Source organism: Cannabis sativa, chromosome 6 (assembly GCF_029168945.1).
Source record: "Cannabis sativa cultivar Pink pepper isolate KNU-18-1 chromosome 6, ASM2916894v1, whole genome shotgun sequence".
Classification (NCBI taxonomy): Eukaryota; Viridiplantae; Streptophyta; class Magnoliopsida; order Rosales; family Cannabaceae; genus Cannabis; species Cannabis sativa.
Genome location: NC_083606.1, coordinates 20,652,957 through 20,671,839, shown reverse-complemented (window position 1 = coordinate 20,671,839; position 18,883 = coordinate 20,652,957). Strand labels below are relative to the sequence as shown.

The 18,883-nt window shown below is 30.2% G+C and overlaps 2 protein-coding genes and 2 long non-coding RNA genes across 4 annotated transcripts; 1 reads left to right on the top strand and 3 right to left on the bottom strand.

The window, feature by feature from the left end:
- Positions 1 to 25: 25 nt before the first annotated feature.
- LOC133039079 (uncharacterized) lies at positions 26 to 884 on the bottom strand. Its single transcript, XR_009688607.1, has 3 exons — positions 737 to 884; positions 504 to 605; positions 26 to 412 (listed from the first exon to the last, which is right to left on the bottom strand). It is a non-coding gene; the product is annotated as an uncharacterized LOC133039079 (long non-coding RNA).
- Positions 885 to 894: 10 nt separating this feature from the next.
- On the bottom strand, positions 895 to 2,261 carry LOC133039204 (uncharacterized). Its single transcript, XM_061118039.1, has 4 exons — positions 1,700 to 2,261; positions 1,328 to 1,629; positions 1,080 to 1,250; positions 895 to 1,003 (listed from the first exon to the last, which is right to left on the bottom strand). The coding sequence occupies exons 2-4, from the start codon at positions 1,615 to 1,617 to the stop codon at positions 895 to 897; spliced, it is 570 nt and encodes a 189-aa protein (XP_060974022.1). The 5' UTR covers positions 1,618 to 1,629; positions 1,700 to 2,261.
- A 4,302-nt stretch (positions 2,262 to 6,563) lies between these two features.
- LOC133039203 (uncharacterized) lies at positions 6,564 to 7,511 on the bottom strand. Its single transcript, XM_061118038.1, has one exon. The coding sequence runs from the start codon at positions 7,509 to 7,511 to the stop codon at positions 6,564 to 6,566; it is 948 nt and encodes a 315-aa protein (XP_060974021.1).
- Positions 7,512 to 11,731: 4,220 nt separating this feature from the next.
- On the top strand, positions 11,732 to 13,321 carry LOC133039078 (uncharacterized). Its single transcript, XR_009688606.1, has 3 exons — positions 11,732 to 12,263; positions 12,404 to 12,512; positions 12,603 to 13,321. It is a non-coding gene; the product is annotated as an uncharacterized LOC133039078 (long non-coding RNA).
- Positions 13,322 to 18,883: the final 5,562 nt, after the last annotated feature.

The window sequence follows — 18,883 nt, the reverse complement described above, 5'->3', positions numbered from 1 at the left end:
TTACCCAAATTATTAATTTGGTAAATATATACAATTTGCATGTATTTTTTAAAAAAATTAAAATTAATTATAATTAGGTTCGCACCTAATACAAACAGTATTACTAAATATTATTTTAAAAATAAAAAATTTTAAAGAGTAGAATTATAATTTTCTCACAAAATAAAAACTTATATCGTTGCTTTATTGAAACTTCTAAAGAGTGTTGAAAAATAGAAGAGAAAAAAGATAAACTAAAATATTAATAAAAACAAATAAAATAAAATGATAATATAGTATGATTCATTTGTTCAATAAAAATGAATAAAAACATAATAAAATATTAAATCAATTCTATGAATGCATCGGCCCACTCTATTCGAATTTCATCAATTTCTTCATTTGTGTAATAATTCTCCATTCTATTGTTGCACTGAAAAAAAAATATTAATAAATATTAGTGAACTTAAATATTATTTATATATATATATATATATATTGAAAAAGATGTATATTTCATATACATTAGTATTTAACCAATTGAGAGGTCTTGAATCCATGCATAAATCCCGCATGTATTTCATAACATAATATCCACATTCAAAGTGTTTGGGTTGTCGAGGACACTGCACATTTATATAGATGTGTAAGAATCTCTTAAAATAAATAATTAAAAGTAATATTTTGTTGTAAAATCATTAAATATTTGTGAAATACAATTTTTTTTTATATATTTTGAGAGATAAAGACTACTCACTTTTATAATTTTCCATATAATACCAGCTGGTCTTGGAGTTTTCTTTTTTGAAGCATTGTAATAGTCAAAAATCCTAAATAATAAACAAATTAACATCAACACTATTACATATAAATTTTAATTTGATGCTTATTATACTAATGATAAATATTATTCACTTACATTGCGATAAAATTCTTAATGGTATCACTTGGTAGTTCTCCAGTTGGATTGAGCCAGAAACACATCTCACGTGATGGATCAATTATTATTAGCACCCAATGATAACTAGTGATGGAAGAAAAAATTTTAATATATAAATATATTACTATATAGCTAAAATAATAATTTAAGTTAATCTTACCCTAAATTAATAGGGATCAATGAAAGTTGCATCTCCCCTGCGCTTGCTAATCGATCTGCTATTGATTCTACATTTTGCTGCAAATAGGATCCCACTATAGAAGCCCAACTTGGATGAATAAAACGAAAATACTTCTCTCTTTTTGAATTTTTTAACCTTTCATGTAAGATCCTAAACATTATAACAATACCAAATTAAATAATGTTATTAAGTGTGCGATTAAAAAATATGATAAAAAAATCTCTTACCTTATATAAAATGCGATACACTCAGCTCCAATCTCAACATTTGTGCCAAGATGAACTATATCTTTAGGTTCAATATACAAATCTTGATCAGACCCAAAAATATTTGGATCCATTTCAATACGATACTCTTCTCTACTTTTGCGATATTGAACACTTAACAATATAGCTTTGACGCTCCTTGGGATGATTTTGGGCATAACAAATGGAACAGGAGAGTCTTTCACATTCATCGAACTTGTTGAAGCTTTCTGAGTTGGCATGTGTGGAGATAAATGTTCATTTTTCTCCATAGTTTTTAATGCCTAAAATATTATTAAACAATAAATAATTATAATAGAAAGGCTAAATACAAATCAAACTATTTTCTTTTACCTCAGAATCACCAAAGATGATTAAGTGTTCCGGCCATGCAACAAAGCTTTGGACTGCATCTTTTACGAAGATTAAATCATCACGAACATGGACAGGAAGACGAGCATTTTCATTCAAACATTCAATTATGCATACTCGTACATTGCCTTTTTCCAAATCTTTCCCATGAACTTGTTTTCCCGGAAAAATTTCACCAATAGCAACTACATCACCGTCTCCCAAAGTTAATCTATAAGTTTTATCCTACAAACAACATAGAAGAATTAGTTATAATAGTAGTAAAATCAATATTATTTTAAATAAAAAAAAAAAGAAAAAACCATTGTTGGTGGAGTTGGCCACTGTTGTGGTGGATTTGTCTCTTTATTTGATGATGATTGAAATTTATGTCCTTCCAAGAATTTTCTTTCCAATGATTCAACCCGCTTGTCCACTTTTTCTTGAAGATATTTTTCAAAAACACCATCTTTTTCACTGGTAAAATCTTTGATGATTTTTTCTAATTTTTCAATGCGTTGTTCTTGAAGCTCCTTGGATTTAGATGATAACTCTATTGATAATTTTTTTCCTATTACAGTCCAAATTCCTCTTAGCCACCCATACTTAGCATCACCTAAAACTTGTCTATAGATAGCGTATCGTCTACCATTATTAATGTACCAGCTTCGAGTTGATTAAGTTGATCTTCACGTAACTCAATCATCTCTTTCTACAAAGATAAAAAAAATTGTGTAATATATTTATATAAAATGTAAATAGTGGAGAAAATGTTATTAACTTATAGTGAATGTGTTGCATACATATTTTTCCTCAGCAATTTGGTTGATCCATCCATTTTTTCTCGTGTAGTGAGTTTTTTTGAATGTTTCAATCTCTCCGGCTTTAATAGACTTTGATTGTCCTTCATCTACATCCATTACCGGTGTAGACTTCTGAAATAATTAAGTGAAATTTTTTTTAAAACTTATACATAGTAATTTAAAATTAATTATTAATAATAAATTATTTTTACCGTCTCATGTAAGTGTTGAGTAAATGATTTACTTCCACCCCTATGCATAAATTTTACTTTTGATCTATTTTTTGAGCCAGCCACAGACTTTTTCTGCAAAAAAAAAGTAATTGACATTAATAATTTTTTAAGAAAATTAAAAATTTATATGATGAAATAGACATTATGATACCTTCCACTCTTCGCTGGAGAAACATGCAGTGCACATCCATTTCCAGTCAGCTTCTTTTATCACCAAACTCGTAGGTCGATGCTCTAATGGATTTTTTCCTTCCTCGATCATTTTTTTATAATGTCGGTGACAATTATGACGATGATTGCTGTATGCATTTTTGCAATATTCATCACAAATTACCTCAAGATATGGATCTTTTGCAAAGTCCAATTTGAATACATCCTGCATAAGTTTTGAATAAATAAATATAAAATTACCTAATTAAAAAAAATATTGAAAAATGAATATATTAACAAATGTACCTGTATACGAGCATATACAGCTTTTTTTTCTGCGGGTGGAACTTTGCTCCAACCACTATATTGCAATGGAGCATGATGGCGTACATTTACGCCAACATTAGTTGTAAAATCAGAAGCATTATCACCATAAACTCGAAGCTCGCCCTTATTATAGGTAATAGTTAGATTAGTTATTTTGTCATTCTTCAGTTCACGGCTTAAGCGATCTCCACGAGTAGGACCACGTACATTCTTTTGTATTTCTATTTTTTGTAAGAAAAATATATAATTAATAAGTATTTATAAATGTATTTTTTTCCAAAATAAGAGTGATGATAAATTTTTGTACCTTTTGAAGATTGACGTTGTTCATCATGTAATGGAACTGTTGAAGGGTCATCAGTAGAAGGTGTCAAGGATTGCGGTGAATCTGATGATGATTGAGTATCATTGTGTGCCCGTTTAGAGCTAAATCTTCTCGTACTACTCAAGGGTTGATCTGAAGTATCAGTGCGTCCCCGTTTTGAACTACCTTTTCTCGTACTACTTGACATAATAAAATCTGAAATGATAAATTATTAGTAGCTAATATTAAATTATCCCATTAACAAAATAAAGTTATTTACACACCCTTTATATTAATCACTTTCATCACAGTCAGTTTCAGAATCTGAACCACTAAGTAGTGCTTCTTCATCAATATCATCAATGTTTAATTCGTGTTGAACAAGATTATTTTGATATTTTTGAAGAGTCAATCAATAACTCATCAGTTTCAACTTCATCAATATCTTTTCGAATTAGAACGTCGTCCATGTTGTTTGAAGAATCCAATGTGAGATTAATGTTGTTTGAGGAATCTTCTTGATATGCTTCACGATTCTGGACAACTCGTTCTCCATCATCAACTTCAGGCTCTGATGGTATTTCCCAAATATGACGATGGTTTACCTTTTGCACCACTTTCCAATTTTCTCCTTTTTTAATGTCATCTAAATAGAATACTGGATTAACTTGATTTGCAAGAAGAAACGGGTCGTCTTCAAACCAATATGAGCTAATATTTATACTAGTCATATGATATTCCGTATAGATTCTACGTGGACTCTCACTGGTGTTATACCAAGAACATTTGAACAATATCACCTTATTGAAATAGATGTAATGTACTTCCCATATTTCATCGATGACACCATAAAAATCACAAAGGTTCCCATTATATTATGCCTCAACTCGAATTCCATAATTTTGAGTGACTCGTTTTTCATCTCGAGTTTTTGTGTTATATCTAACACCATTAACCATACAACCAAGATACTTGCAAATTAAAAAATTAGGCTGAATTGCAATGGCATATAAATCATCTTGGGCTGTAGAATATGAGCATTCATTCATTCTTTTAACCTGAGATAATAATTTGTATAGTTAAAATGAGAATAAATATGCATATTCCATTTGAAAGATATACAAATTTACGAACTTACTTTATTTTCAAACCAAGATGGAAATTTTTTTTTCTGCGATTCGTCAATATCCAAAACACCTTTAGATTGTAAAAACAATCTGTGTTCTCTGATTCAAAGTAAGTAACTCTCAGATAAGAATTATTTTATTTACGACAACATAAATTTTTTAGGATATATTTAAGATGAATTAAAGAAAACTTACTCCAAATATGGCTCCAATTCGGGACAATTATTCGAATGTACCAATGAACCATATTTCGTTCATCTTCACTTATTCGATTGATGATTGTTTCCCAAATGGTCTAGTTGGTAAGTTGAATATGGATAATGTTGATTATCTTCTTACTCCGACATCATCCGGATTTCGATACGGACGATTGAAACGAGTTTCTATCCCATGAAGATACATAGAACAAAAATTTAATGCCTCACTAATTATATATCCTTTAGCAATGGAACCTTCAGGCCGAGCTTTGTTCTTTACATATTTTTTCAAATGACCCATTTCCCTATAAAAGGTTATATAATTAATATATACATTAGTGCACATTTTTAAAATTCATTATTTGTTAAGGTAACAAAAATTTTGTTACCTTTCAATTGAATACATCCATCGCATTTGGACAGGACCACCTAACTTGGCTTCCTTTGGCAAGTGGACCGCTAGATGAATCATCACATCGAAAAAGGCAGGGGGGAAAATACTTTCCATCTTACAAAGTGTGAACACGATGCCTTCTTCCAAATCATTTAAGTCTTTCACATACAATGTCTTCGCACATAGTTTTTGAAAAAATAAGGATAATTCAGCAATTACACTCATCACTTTTTTTTTCAAGTATGGCCTTACACAAATAGGTAGCAATATCTGTAATAATATATGACAATCGTGACTTTTTAAACCAGTAATCTTCCCATCTTTCATAATTATATTTCGAGACAAGTTTGCCGCATATCCATCTGGAAATTTAACAGACTCCAAGAACTTACAAATAGTTTGTCGTTTCCTTCATCGATAATGTATAACAAGCCGTAGGTTTCACCCACTTGTTTCCCCGTTTCTTCATTTGCAATTGCTTACGAATTTTCAAATCTTGTAAGTCAAGTCGTGCCTTATCGGTATCCTTACACTTGCCGTCGATGCTAAACATTGTTCCAACCACACTATCACATATATTTTTCTCAATATGCATCACATCCAAATTATGCCTTAGTTTAAGTTTGGGCCAGTATGCTAACTCCCACAAAATACTTTTACGCCTCCAATTTGTTTTATTTTGATAGCCTGCATTCTTCATCTGATTCTGATCATCTTTTACAATATCAACATTTTTACCCGGCCTACATTTCCACATACCATCTAATTTAGTTAAAATTTCATCACTTGTTAACTCTTGAGGGGGATTTCGTGTTTCAATTGTACCATCGTATTCCTTATCATTGCGCCACTGATGTTCAGCACACAAATATCGACGATGTCCCATGTAAGAGATCTTACCCCTAACTCGAAATGAAGATGTGTCATCCTCACAAACTGGACATGCCTTATACCCTTGAGTGCTATAGCCGGACACGTACCATATGCGGGGAAATCATTAATTGTCCATAACACGGCGAAAGACGCATTGTAAAATATGTTTTATCAACAACATCAAAAGTTCTTACTCCTTTCTCCCATAATTCTTTTAGTTCTTCAATTAAGGGTTGTAAATAGACATCTATGTCCTTACCTGGAGCACGACGTCCAGGAATAAGTACTGCCATCATTAAAGATTCTCGTTTCATGCATATCCATGGTGGCATATTATATGGCATTAGTATTACTGGCCACATGCTGTATGAGTTTGATAAATCACCAAACGGATTAAACCCATCTGTTGCAAATCCCAACCTAATGTTTCGAGGCTCTTTGGCAAAATCAGGATATTGCTTATCGAAATCTTTCCAAGCCTCTCGCATCCTGGATGTCTAAGTACACCTTCGCATCCACACGTTTTTCTTTGTGCCACTTCATATCTGCTGCGGTGTGTCTTGACATAAAAAGTCGTTGTAAACGGGGAGTTATTGGAAAATAATGCATCTTTTTATGTGGTATTTTTTTTCCTTTAGTTCCTTGGTACTCATATCTTTCATGACCACATATAGGACAATTTGTAGCATCTTTATTATTTTTCCAGTACAAACAACAATCATCCTTACATACATCTATTGTTTCGCACTCTAAACCAAGACCACTCAATATTTTCTTAACCTCATAATAAGAATTTGGGATTTTGTTATCATCAGGAAATGCATCCTTAAGAAGCTCAAGAATCATGTCGAAGCCTTTAATACTCAAGCTAGTCAATACTTTTATATGCATTAGCTTAACCATGAAAGTCAAACTTGAAAACTTTGTACATCCAGGATACAATTCTTTTTCTACTTCATCAAATAAGTTATGGAAGTTTTTCCATTTCTCCTTATGACTTGAATCCTCAAAATTCTCAGAAGCATTATGTGTAGGAACTTCTTGAGCCAAGTCTTCAATTGCTGGGATCATATCATCATTGTCATCATGGTCAATGTCATTATTATTATCGCCAATATCACTGAAATCTTCGACATCAGTAGCATCATTATTATCATGATCACTTTCTTCTAAAATATCTTCCCCGTGATGTACCCAGTTAACATATCGAGTATAAAACCCTTTTACGTAGATATGACGCTCAATTGTCTGTAAGTCATGAAAGTATAAATTCATACACATAACACATGGGCACCGAATCTTATTCTCCTCATTCAGATGACTACTTGATAATCTAATGAATTTTTGCAATCCCTTATTGTACTTGGCAGACAATCTATTGTTATTAGAAATCCAACTCTTATCCATAGCTTGTTTATTCCTTTTCAGAGGTGTGAGGATGATGTGTTACACTAGAAAAAAAAATCCAAAGAAACAATATGACCAAATTTAAAAAAAACAATAAAAAAATAATATTAATGAATATTTTTTAAAAGTAATTATATTATAAAAAAAATTATATTTTTTTTATTCAAATATTAACTACTAACACTTTTTAATTTTTAATTAAAATTAAAAAAAAAAAGAATTTTCACTAGAATTATTTTTCAAAAATATATAAATAAATATTTTAAAAATATAAATTGGAAAAAAAAAATTAAAAAAACTTAAGTCTTTTTAAAAATATAAATTGAGAAAAAAAATTAAAAAAATTTAATACAATTAAATAAATAAATTTTATATAAAATAAAATATTAATAAAATTTTATTATTAAACACTATTTATTTTTTTTTAATTTTTTTTCAGTACCAATATAGGCAAAAACAATGTAATTTGGGTAAAAAAACCCTAATTTCATCACTCCCAGCTAAGCTTCTTCAACCGCAGCTTTGTGCGAATCTGATGATCAGTCGCTCTCTCTCTCGTTTCCTCTCCTTCTCGCACTCTCTCTCGTTTCCGATCTCCTGATCTCGCACTCTCTCTCGTTTCCTCTCCTGATCTCGCACTCTCTCTCAGGGATCAATAGAACAACCCCAGGTCCGACACTTACCACAATCAACTCTTTCTGCCTAAACAACAAAATCGCAGGCACTTTTGTTTAAGGCTAATGGGTTCCAAGAGGGGCAGGGATGGATTACTTTTGAAAAAATCAACCAGCTAACCATTTATGGTGGCGGAACTTTTGACGGTAACGGTGAATCCAGCTGGGGACAGCATTGTAAAAGGACCCAATATTGCAGCAAACTCCCCGTTGTGAGTACTATATATTTATTTTATTTTATTTTTATATGTATATTGTTTGGATAATTAATTAATGGAATGGAATGAACAGAATATTAGAATGAACTATCTGAACGACACAGTTATTAAGAGCATAAGATCCGTGGACAGCAAACAATTCCACTTTGCAATTATAGGAGCAGTCAATCTCAAAGAAAAAAGATTGGTAGTTTCTGTCAAAGGAGCAAAGGAAGCTATTTGCTTAATTGAGAATTTCTAAGAAAGGTATTTTATTCACTTTCATAATTTGATTAATATCTAAATCTTAATTTGTATATAAATTAATTTGTTGATGCTGTCTGTTTTTTATTTTTCTGCTTGGGATTTTCTGGGTTAGAATCGGTTTAGAAAGGGGTGCTGCTGGGTTTTATTTTCTGGGTTTGTAAGAGGGTTGTTCTTCGTGTTCTTCAAAGAAGAACAACGAAGAAGGAGGCTCTGTTTGGGGTATTTCGAATTGGGCAGCAAGGATTAATTTCTGGGTTGATTTTGTTGATGTCTCTGTGTTCTTCAGAGAAGAACAAAGAAGGAGAACGGCTAGGGTTAATCTTTAGTGGCTGTGTTTATGTGTTTATAATACGACTTGTAGCTCTTTAATAAAAGGGCTGTCGTCTGAATTAAAGGCTGAGAGTAAAAAAAAAAAACAGTATCCATTTATCAAAACATTTAAATAAACAAACAATATACCTTATTGTGATCAAGTCCTCCAATTGCCTCGAATTGGAAATTTTCCTTCAAAAATGGCCTCACACACCTATTATAAAGAAATTTATGTTATTCATCATAAATTTCAATCAGTATCCACACATATCATACATACATTACTATATCTAATCTAGACATATAAATATACATTATACCTTTTTGTCTTTCAGTCCTTGTTTTTCAAAGCTCTTCAATCCAAAAATCTTTACTTTTCATAATAATATATAGATATAGATATTGAGGTTTTCGGATGAGTTCTATTTTTTTTGGCAGAAATATATTGACAGAAGGAAGAATAGATCGACAGAACTATATATGGGGAGATATTTAGGTTTTATTTAGGGTTTTATTATTTTTAAATATAAATATTTTAAATATTTTAATGATATATAATCTCTTTTTTATTCTTATTTTTTTTTCATCTGGCAATTTTATTGTTATTCAAATTCAAATTCATCCTAATATCTAGCTTTAAAATAGGTTAATTAGTTAGTTAGAAAATTAATCCTAATCGGAATCAGGTGGCACGTAATACTGGGAAGGGCATGTGTGCTATGAATTTGTTAAAAAGCTGAGATTGATAGTTGGAGCTTTACTATCGCTGTGTTCGGTGTCGAGGAAAACCAGAGAGAAACGGTGGCAGTAGCTACCCCATAAGTATGTTGATGGATGTTACTTGAATGTGAAAGTGAATTCTCTGACCTCAATCGATGCCAATTTGTCATTTTGTTATGTTTTTTTTTCTAACTTCAGTGATTAGATTTCAATTATGGTGTTGTTGAGGTGATAATATTTATTCTTAATAGCAATACCCATTTTTCACTTTTTTATTTCTAAAACTTGAGATATGTATTTTCTTCAGAATTTGAGCATTCCATTATAGTTTTTTTCTATATTTTTCAAATTTATCTGAATTATATCTGTTGTAGTCAATTCTTGCCTTGATCTTGATCGTAGTCGTAGAATTGGTTAGCTGGTAGATCTTTCAAGTTAATTCACCATTCAAGTGTATTTTGAGACAGTCCATGCTACAGCATCGAGTTTTTCTTTTATTTGAATGCTTTTTTTCTTTATATGTTCTATGTTGATGAATTGTTGCATTTGGATTTGGAGGGTTTAGGTTGCTAGAAGCAGCAGCTAGCTCCCATAATATGTGAAGTTTTGTGGTGACATATGATATTTTGGCAACGGTCAAGCTGTTGAGTAATAGTGATCGTAAACACTGTAATGTATTGATGTGAATGAGTCACTTGTGTGTTTTTAAGAGCTGCAAAAAAAAAATGCTTAATATTGTACTAGGATCAGCATTACAGGTTTTTGTTGAGATCATGTAGTCTGGAGGTTTCACAGTATATTTGGCAACATAAAAGAATTTACAAATCACTTCTGAATTCATGTCAGGTTATATGTAAAATTCTTTACTTTTTTGGTAGTTTTTTTAGACAAAATTTTTAATATTGATTTGAATCTAAAATAGAATTTGTATCTTGTATACAATTGTGTATGTCCACTTCGTTTTGATCAGATGAAAGGTGAGGAGCCTTTAAGTGATGAGTTTAACTACTGATGAGAATTGTGTTCAATTATTTTGGAAAATTTATCATTATTCACTCATAAGTTAATCTATATATTACTAACTTAAAATTGTGAAAATATATTTTTACTTTTTACTGGTTGACATTCTTGAAAGTCATCATTTAACATTTTTTTTTACAGTAGAAAGTGTGTTGTCTGAAACATAACATTATGAAACCATTAATTTGCATTCCCTATTTTAACAACTAAGCTGGTTTATCTACTTGTCTAGGTTCTTTACATGTGTTTACCAACACTGGCTACACAAAGGGGGATTAAATATGATAACTAAAATAAGTTCTTGTTGATACATGTTTGTGCAAACAATAAGTATTCACAAACATACTTTGACCAGGTTGAGAGAAATTTATAATTAAAATAATCTCAATATGATACATTTATGAGTAAATAAATATAAATTTGCACACACGCATGGATCCAGTTCAATGGATTTGATCATAGAAATCTCTAATACATTGATCCAGTTTAGTATATTGTTCATACAAATCCACTCTCTGTGATATATGTTTGTGTAAACAATAAACACACTTGAACACACATACACAAACATATTTCCCTGGTCAAGTAGGGTTGATCTTTAAGATGAATTTTTTTAAAAAGAAATTCATAAAAGTATGTTCTAATTTTTGAACCAATAGCTAATCAATCACAGGGAAAGTTCGTATAATTTGTCCTCCTACTATTGTTGGTTTGAATTCATAAAAATTAGTGCATGTTTGACATCATAACTAAAAAATTGTTTTTTGTTTTTAAAAACAGAAAATTATTTTTTGAAAACAATTTGGCTTGTTTGGCCTAGTATAATAATAAGTGCAGAAACAGGCAGATGTGAACTCACTTCTTCTGCTATCGGGATTGCTATGCCACATACCGCCATTGATGTTCAAATATGCAGCAGCGCCGGGGATTTATGTTGGAAACTATACGCTTCAGTTGTCTAGAGCAAGTAGCATTTTTATGCTTTTGGCCTATATAATATTGTGCTGTTTTTTTTTTCAAAAAAAAAAAAGAAAATAACGTATCAGTTTGTTTAAGTATTCGAATCGTATTGTTTAAGTGAACTCGTCCATTTGCTGTTCCTCAATTTTGTTATCTCATTTGCTTATTGTTTGGTACCCTAATATCGCTTCTTCAAAAAAAAAAAGAAAAAAGAGTAAAGTTAATCCGTGAACCCTGCACCCAATTTTGTTCTATAGAGTGACAGAGGAGTTTGGTTTATTATTGTACTTTTTTAAAGGAATACATCTCTTTTCTTGTGAATGCTTGTAGAGAGGTACAAAAATTTTGGTCATTCAGTGGATTTTTCTTAAAAATTGTCAATTTTGCCAATGTGAACTTTATCAAATTTAAACCAAACTGCAAGTTTTTCTGCTGCAATTTTTCTGAAGGATTAAGCTCTTTTGCAGGGAAAATTATATCTGTTGCTTCTTGGAACGACAGCTCTCAGTCTGGTAACAACGCCACTGCTCTTCAAGTTGATTTCTGCCTTTGTTCATCTTGGGGTCTTATTGCGGTGGTTTTCTCCAGATAGCCCGAGTGAGGTAACAATCTTGTCTTGTATACATATACATATATTATGCATGCATGAAACTGCCTCCACAGCAAATTACAAATTCGAGTTATCTAATCATTGAGTAAAGTAAGAGTTTTGAGGTACTTAGGAAGTTGTTTGTCCTACCAGATTGGATATATATAAAGGGGATAATCTTTGGTCAGACAGTGCTAAGCGTATTGCTATCTTGGTCCACGGCTCTCATGATTCATGATATTAAACATAAAAATATGAAATGGTATGTGAGAACAACTAAGCCATTCAAAACAGCTAATTTTTGCTTCCATTGTATGCTGCGTTTGATGACCAAATGTGTTTTGCTCTGTAGGTCAAGGAACGGACTGCGAATGCCAACGATTTCGTCAACGGTGGATCTCATGTGATGGAATATGGGAGTAGAAGTATAAGAGCAGAGAAGCTCTATCTCTACCAAAAGGTTTTGATCCTGCCACTGTTAACAACCCACCCAACAATAACAAACTACACATGGCTATGGAAGTTGTGAACCAAAGAGATGCAACTATACTTCTAGATTTGCTCATGTGTGCACTTAAAAATGTGACTCAATATTTATGAATTGATGCATGTACAAATTTAATAACTTTAACCATTTGTTGTTTTTTTTTAAAAAATAGTTTGTTGTACGTACTTAAAGATTGTACTATAATATATATTTCATTATATAAAGAAAAAAGAAATTATTACCATTATTAATTATATCATTATTAATTATATAATTATTTTATATAATTTACTACCAAAAACTGGTAATAAATAGTTGGACATTATAATTTATTAGTTTTGCTACTAATTTTTGGTAGCAAAATAATTATATTGAATATTAAAAGCTAATAATTTTGCTACTAGAATAAATATTATTTGCTACCAAAAAATTAGAAGCCAAAAAAATAGTATCAACTACCAAACATTTGGTAGCAAAATACTTTCAGCGACCGAGATACAACTACCAATTTGCTACCAAAAAATTTGGTAGCAAAAAAAGTATTAGCTACCAAATATAGATTATTTGCTACCAACTTTGTAGTAGCTAAAACTTATATTTCTTGTAGTGAAAAAGAAATCAAAATATTACTTATTGACCATTCTACCCCTTTCCTCCATCCTAACTTAAAAATAACTCTTACGGTATTTTAGTAATTTAATAACTAATCTACCAAACCGGCATTTTAAAATTCTAAACTAGTTCAGAATATTTCCAAAACAATCTATCCTTTATTGTCGTGACATTTCTAACCACATTGCTAAGTTTCCACAGTTGCCGAGCCCAAAAATAATATTTTTATTTCAAATATGGTATCCTCGATACCCACATATCTCAATATAATTTCCGTAATTAATAAATTACGCTTTATATAATCATTTAATAAATCCTCACTAATTACCCTAAGTAAGATCATAATCTTACTTCATTACCAAAATAATTACATATTTAATAAAATATGTCTAATTAAATACTATATAAATTTTCGAGATGTTACAAATAAGTATAATAAGCCATTGACTGTAGTTGTTGGCGTCAATCACCATTTTGAAACCTGTGTGTTCGGTTTCGCAATTTTACTTAATGAGACGGAAGACGCTTATATTTGGTTCTTGTGGGTGTTCCGTGATTGCATGAGCAACAAACAACCAAAAGTAGTCCTCACTGATAATGATGAAAGGATGGGATTCGCAATCAGACATTTGTTACGAGACTCTACCCATTGACTTTGTGCATGGCATCTGGGGAACAATGCCACAAAGAATATTAAGATTCCAAATTTCAGGAAAGGCTTCTTTGACTTAATATACAGCTACTGCACAGTGAAATAGTTTGAAGAAAAATGGGCTACTTAGTTGGCACATTTCGGCCTTGAAGAAAATTCTTGGTGTCGTACTAAATACAACACACGTGGGCAATGGGAAGAGACGTTCTTAAGAGGGGTTTTCTATTGAGGCATGCGAACAACCCAAAGATGTGAGTCTATGAACAATGTACTCAAAATATTCTTACTTGCTAATTACAGTTTACGAGAGTTTGTTTCACGAATTACCCATGCTATCGGCACAATGCGCTATAATAAAGCCACTAAAGATTTTAAAAGCATGCAAACTTTATATTCCCGCTGGTAAGACAGATTTCTAGCAACCATATTACAAACAGGCCGCTGTAATTTTCACCATAAACATATATTATAAATTAAAAGAACAGATTAAGGTAGAGCAACCATATTCAATTTCTCATCAGGAAGATCAAAGGCATTCATACCTCTTCTCTTTAGTAAGATTCCAATCCGGTAAGATAAGGCACCGAGTCTTATATAACATAGAGAAGAATGAGTGAAATTGTTCATGTTTGTTGTTTGAGTCCGATGGTATTCCATGCAAGCATATATGGTGTGTAATAAAAAGTGTTGACATTCGAGTTATACCAGAATCCTTAATATTAACTCGTTTGCGAAAGAATGTCAACACTTCTTCCTCTACACAAGTTGGTGAACAATCATCCGAGCATCAAAGATGACCCAATTGTTAAGGTAAATTAAAATTAGATTAGCAAATAAAATTCTTTTGTTCTTATTCTATTAGTATTTTAATTATGATTCCTGTGATTGTTCATGTTTGGAGCACTGTATGCTTATTCAAACTCAATGAACTTCTTTGCATCACACTCAGAAGCAATATTCCAATTGTCACAGATCGAGTTGGAAAAACTTAATACCATCTTTAGGGCGTCTTACGAGGAGGGAAAGAGTAGCCAAAACTCACAACTGACCACAACATATCGTGATAATCCAAACATAATCCAAGATCCTGTAAGAGTGAGGACGAAGGGCATGGCCTCAATGAATTTTAGAAAAGGAACAAACGATGGTGTATAAGGAGGTAGGCAATGCACACTTTGTGGAGGTCGAAATCATAATAAACGAACTTGTATGAGAAGTTCAGGGGTCTAAAAATCATACAAGACTATGATCATCTTCCACCCATGCATGCTGAATACATTCCAGTAAAAAAGACTAGTCCCCATTCTTCAGTCTTGAATCAAACATCTAACTCTTATTTTATATTGTTATTGTCATTTAATTATGTGAGACCGTTAATTGTTATTTTACCAATTTATATGTAGGAGTATTTTAATTCAACATATATGTCATGCTATTGTGACTTTATTATAGTGAATAGTTTGAGATAGTTAGATTTCGCTAAATTTGAACACTACCTAGCTACCTTAAGCTTCTTAACTCTTTGATTTAGTTTATATATTACAATTAGCAAGATAACTGATTTAATTGACATATAACTAAACTATATCAATGTATATATCTTGAGCATTATATATCTTGATTTTGTTATTACCTAAAAAGTATATAAATTAATTAATATGTATATAGTAAACATTATACCAATTAATTTTTTTAGCAAAAACAAAATTATACCCAATTTATTGTGAATGAAGTATAAAATTGAATAAATTATATTATTAACGTTATAGTATAGTTTATCACATATAATATCTATATTTTTTAGAAATAGGTTTATTAGTTTTAGCTATATTAAAAAAATGTATTTTAAGAGAAACTAAAGAAAATACTATAACTAAGTAGAATTTAAAATATATAAAATTTATTAAGTTTAATTATTTTTATTTTTAATAAATATTCAAATTAATATTATTCTTTTTTCAATAAAACAAATTACTATATTACTTGTACTCCTAAAGAAAATTCTTATAAACTAATATTTTTCATGCATGGTCTTTATTTACCCAGTAACATCTATATTATTTATGTGTGGTATATATTCACTCAAAAACGTACGTAATAGATTACTTATGCGTGAAAACTTAATGTGAAATTATACTTGTATCCTTACCTAGCACATATAAAATTACCAAAATATATTAGTAAATGTTTGTGTCAACTCAACCGGTTAGTATAACCCGTTATATTAGGTTAGTATTGTCCTTTATGTAATTTTTGTTGGCTTAAAATAATATAGGTGTCAGAAAAAGAAAAAGTAAAACGAACATGTGTCACTTTTTTAGATTGTACTATATTTGTTGATAATATATATATATATTATTTATTGTGCGTGACTAGTCATGCAATTGACACTGTGCGTGACTTCATCCAAAGCCTATTGCCCCATATATATACAATTTAGTTCCTGGATGTAAATTATTACTCATTGTATGCATATATTGCTCTTTATATATATACAAGTTAGTTCTTAAAAAATATACAACTTTGGAGCTGATATATTCTACAATAAGAACCGGCTATAACAAGTATATATTAGAGTGTGTCACTACTAATTTGTACAATCTATAGATATTTCAAAATTATTTTAATCCAATATAAACTTTTTTTTTTTTTTGAAATAGGCTTGAAGGACTCTCAAGGCATATAAATATATATATATAAATATATTTAATAAATTATATTCTAATTGAGAGGTTATAATTGAATAAAGTTATACTAAAAAAAATTTAAAACACCAAAAATATCAATATAATAACAATGACAATAAATAATCCTTAATACTACATTATAATAGAATTATTTTTGAGTAAATATAATATTTATACGTGCATTATAATTTAAAATAAAATTATTAATAATACATAAGTAAATTTATAAAATATATTTTGTTAATATAAGACTTAGAAAATGTATAACTAATTATAATTTAGAGATTATTCTTATTTATAATTTGCTTAAATTGAAATTTAATTTTTCGTTAATAAATTAGAGAATATTCTTGAATAAAGTATTTTTAAATAAAGGTTCTTGTGTAGGGAAGATCTTGTGTAGGACTTATGCATTTGTCCTCATACTATAGGGAAGTAAAATAAACCAATCAAAATATAGAAAAAATGAAATGTAAATAGAATCTTTTCAATGAAGTGTATGAGATCATTCCATACTATTCTATTTTTTTTTATTATTTTTATTTATGAAAATTTTAATAGTTTATTCTAATTTATGTTAGAGTATTTGATGTTGTGTCTATTTTTTTTATTTATTGGCAATAAGACATAATTTAAAATTATATGTGATGTTATGTTTAAAATAATTTTAAAAAAATCCTTTTTAATTTTTTTTTTAAAAAATTACCCCGACAAAATATTATAAATTAATATAACAACGTTCAAGCCGCCCGCATCGCACCACACCGCAAAAAAAATGTGGTTTGAAATTCTTTACGGTGCAGTCAGAGTTTGATTTTTTTTTTAAAACTGTGCAGTGCAGTTTGCGGTCTTGAATTGTTAATATACGGTTCAAACCGGACCGCACTGCATATTATAAAAATACCAATTTTTATATTTATTTAGGTCCAATATGTGAATGTCCAACTCAAAGCCCATTAATTATTGTATTGTTGAAACTTAAAAGTTTTTTCATATTTATTTTCAAGCCTTATGGTATTTTTAACAAGTGCTGCTCAAGCTTTGTTGTATTTGTGATAGTTTAATTATTTAGCAATAATCTAAACTGCAGAAACCGCAAAAACCGCACCGCACTATTTTTTGCAGTGCGGTTCTTGCGGTGTTTTAGTTTTGTGGTGCGGGTGCGGTTTGAGAAATTAGAAATACCGCATGTGCGGGTTGGTTTAAAAAAAATGGTCAAAAACCGCACTACCTGCACCGCGAACACTCCGAAGTTTAATATATCGAGTGAGAAGAAAAAAATAGAGCAACAATAATATTGGTGCGAAAACTGTGAAGATTTATATGAAAGAACTTTAAAATAATAATAATAATAATTCAAATTAAAAATTAATAATTTTTTTAATTATTAATATTATTTTATTTTTAAAATAAATATATAATTAAATATTATTATAATATGTACATGTTTTAATTGTATGTAAACAGTCTTATCGTAAGAGTATACACCTTATATCTGTTGGAAATTATTTTACCAGGATCTAGATTTACTAACAAGTATGTTTGATTAACACCCTAATATGAATTCTAAAACAATGAAAATAAACACATATAAAGTTTAGAAAACCTTACAGTGGGTGCAGCGGAATAATATGACTCCTTCCATTCAGATATCTAGCCCTTGATTCCTTTCTGTAGCAGAGCATAATCAAGATCTGAATCTGGATCTTCTTTTCTCCTTCTTTGATGCAGATTTTCCATAGTCTTACATACTATGATTGAGATACCACTTGATGTGTGTGGGCACTACTCATCACTCAAGGAATTTCTAAATTTAGAGAGAAGAAAAGAGAGAAGGTGGCGTGTGGCCTTTTTTGAAGGAAACAAAGTGCAAAGTTGTGTGTTTCCTGAAGCCAACACTTTCTATTTATAGAATTCCTTCTAGGTTTAGGTTAAATTTGTGTGGCATTAAAATAATAAAAAAATAAAATAAAATGGTAAAGGCCTATGCATAGTGGGCGCCCAGAATAGGAAATTGGGCCTCACTTTGCAACTTTCCCATTTTGTTATTTTCCATTCCCATTTTCTCAAAAATACTAATTTTTTAATTTAACCTTTTAAATGCCAATTCTAATTATTTAATAACTTAAAAACAATTATTAAATAATATTGCCATTTAGTATATTTATTAATTTAGACATATAAAGTCTCTTAAT

What these genes read in the sequence shown, in the direction of transcription:
- LOC133039203 (XM_061118038.1), bottom strand. Translation starts at nt 7,511, where the DNA reads ATGGATAAGAGTTGGATTTCTAATAACAATAGATTGTCTGCCAAGTAC.
- LOC133039204 (XM_061118039.1), bottom strand. Translation starts at nt 1,617, where the DNA reads ATGGAGAAAAATGAACATTTATCTCCACACATGCCAACTCAGAAAGCT. An exon ending in TGTATCGCATTTTATATAAG is followed by an intron (nt 1,251 to 1,327) that starts GTAAGAGATTTT and finishes TATAATGTTTAG; the next exon opens with GATCTTACATGAAAGGTTAA. An exon ending in TTGATCCCTATTAATTTAGG is followed by an intron (nt 1,004 to 1,079) that starts GTAAGATTAACT and finishes TTCCATCACTAG; the next exon opens with TTATCATTGGGTGCTAATAA.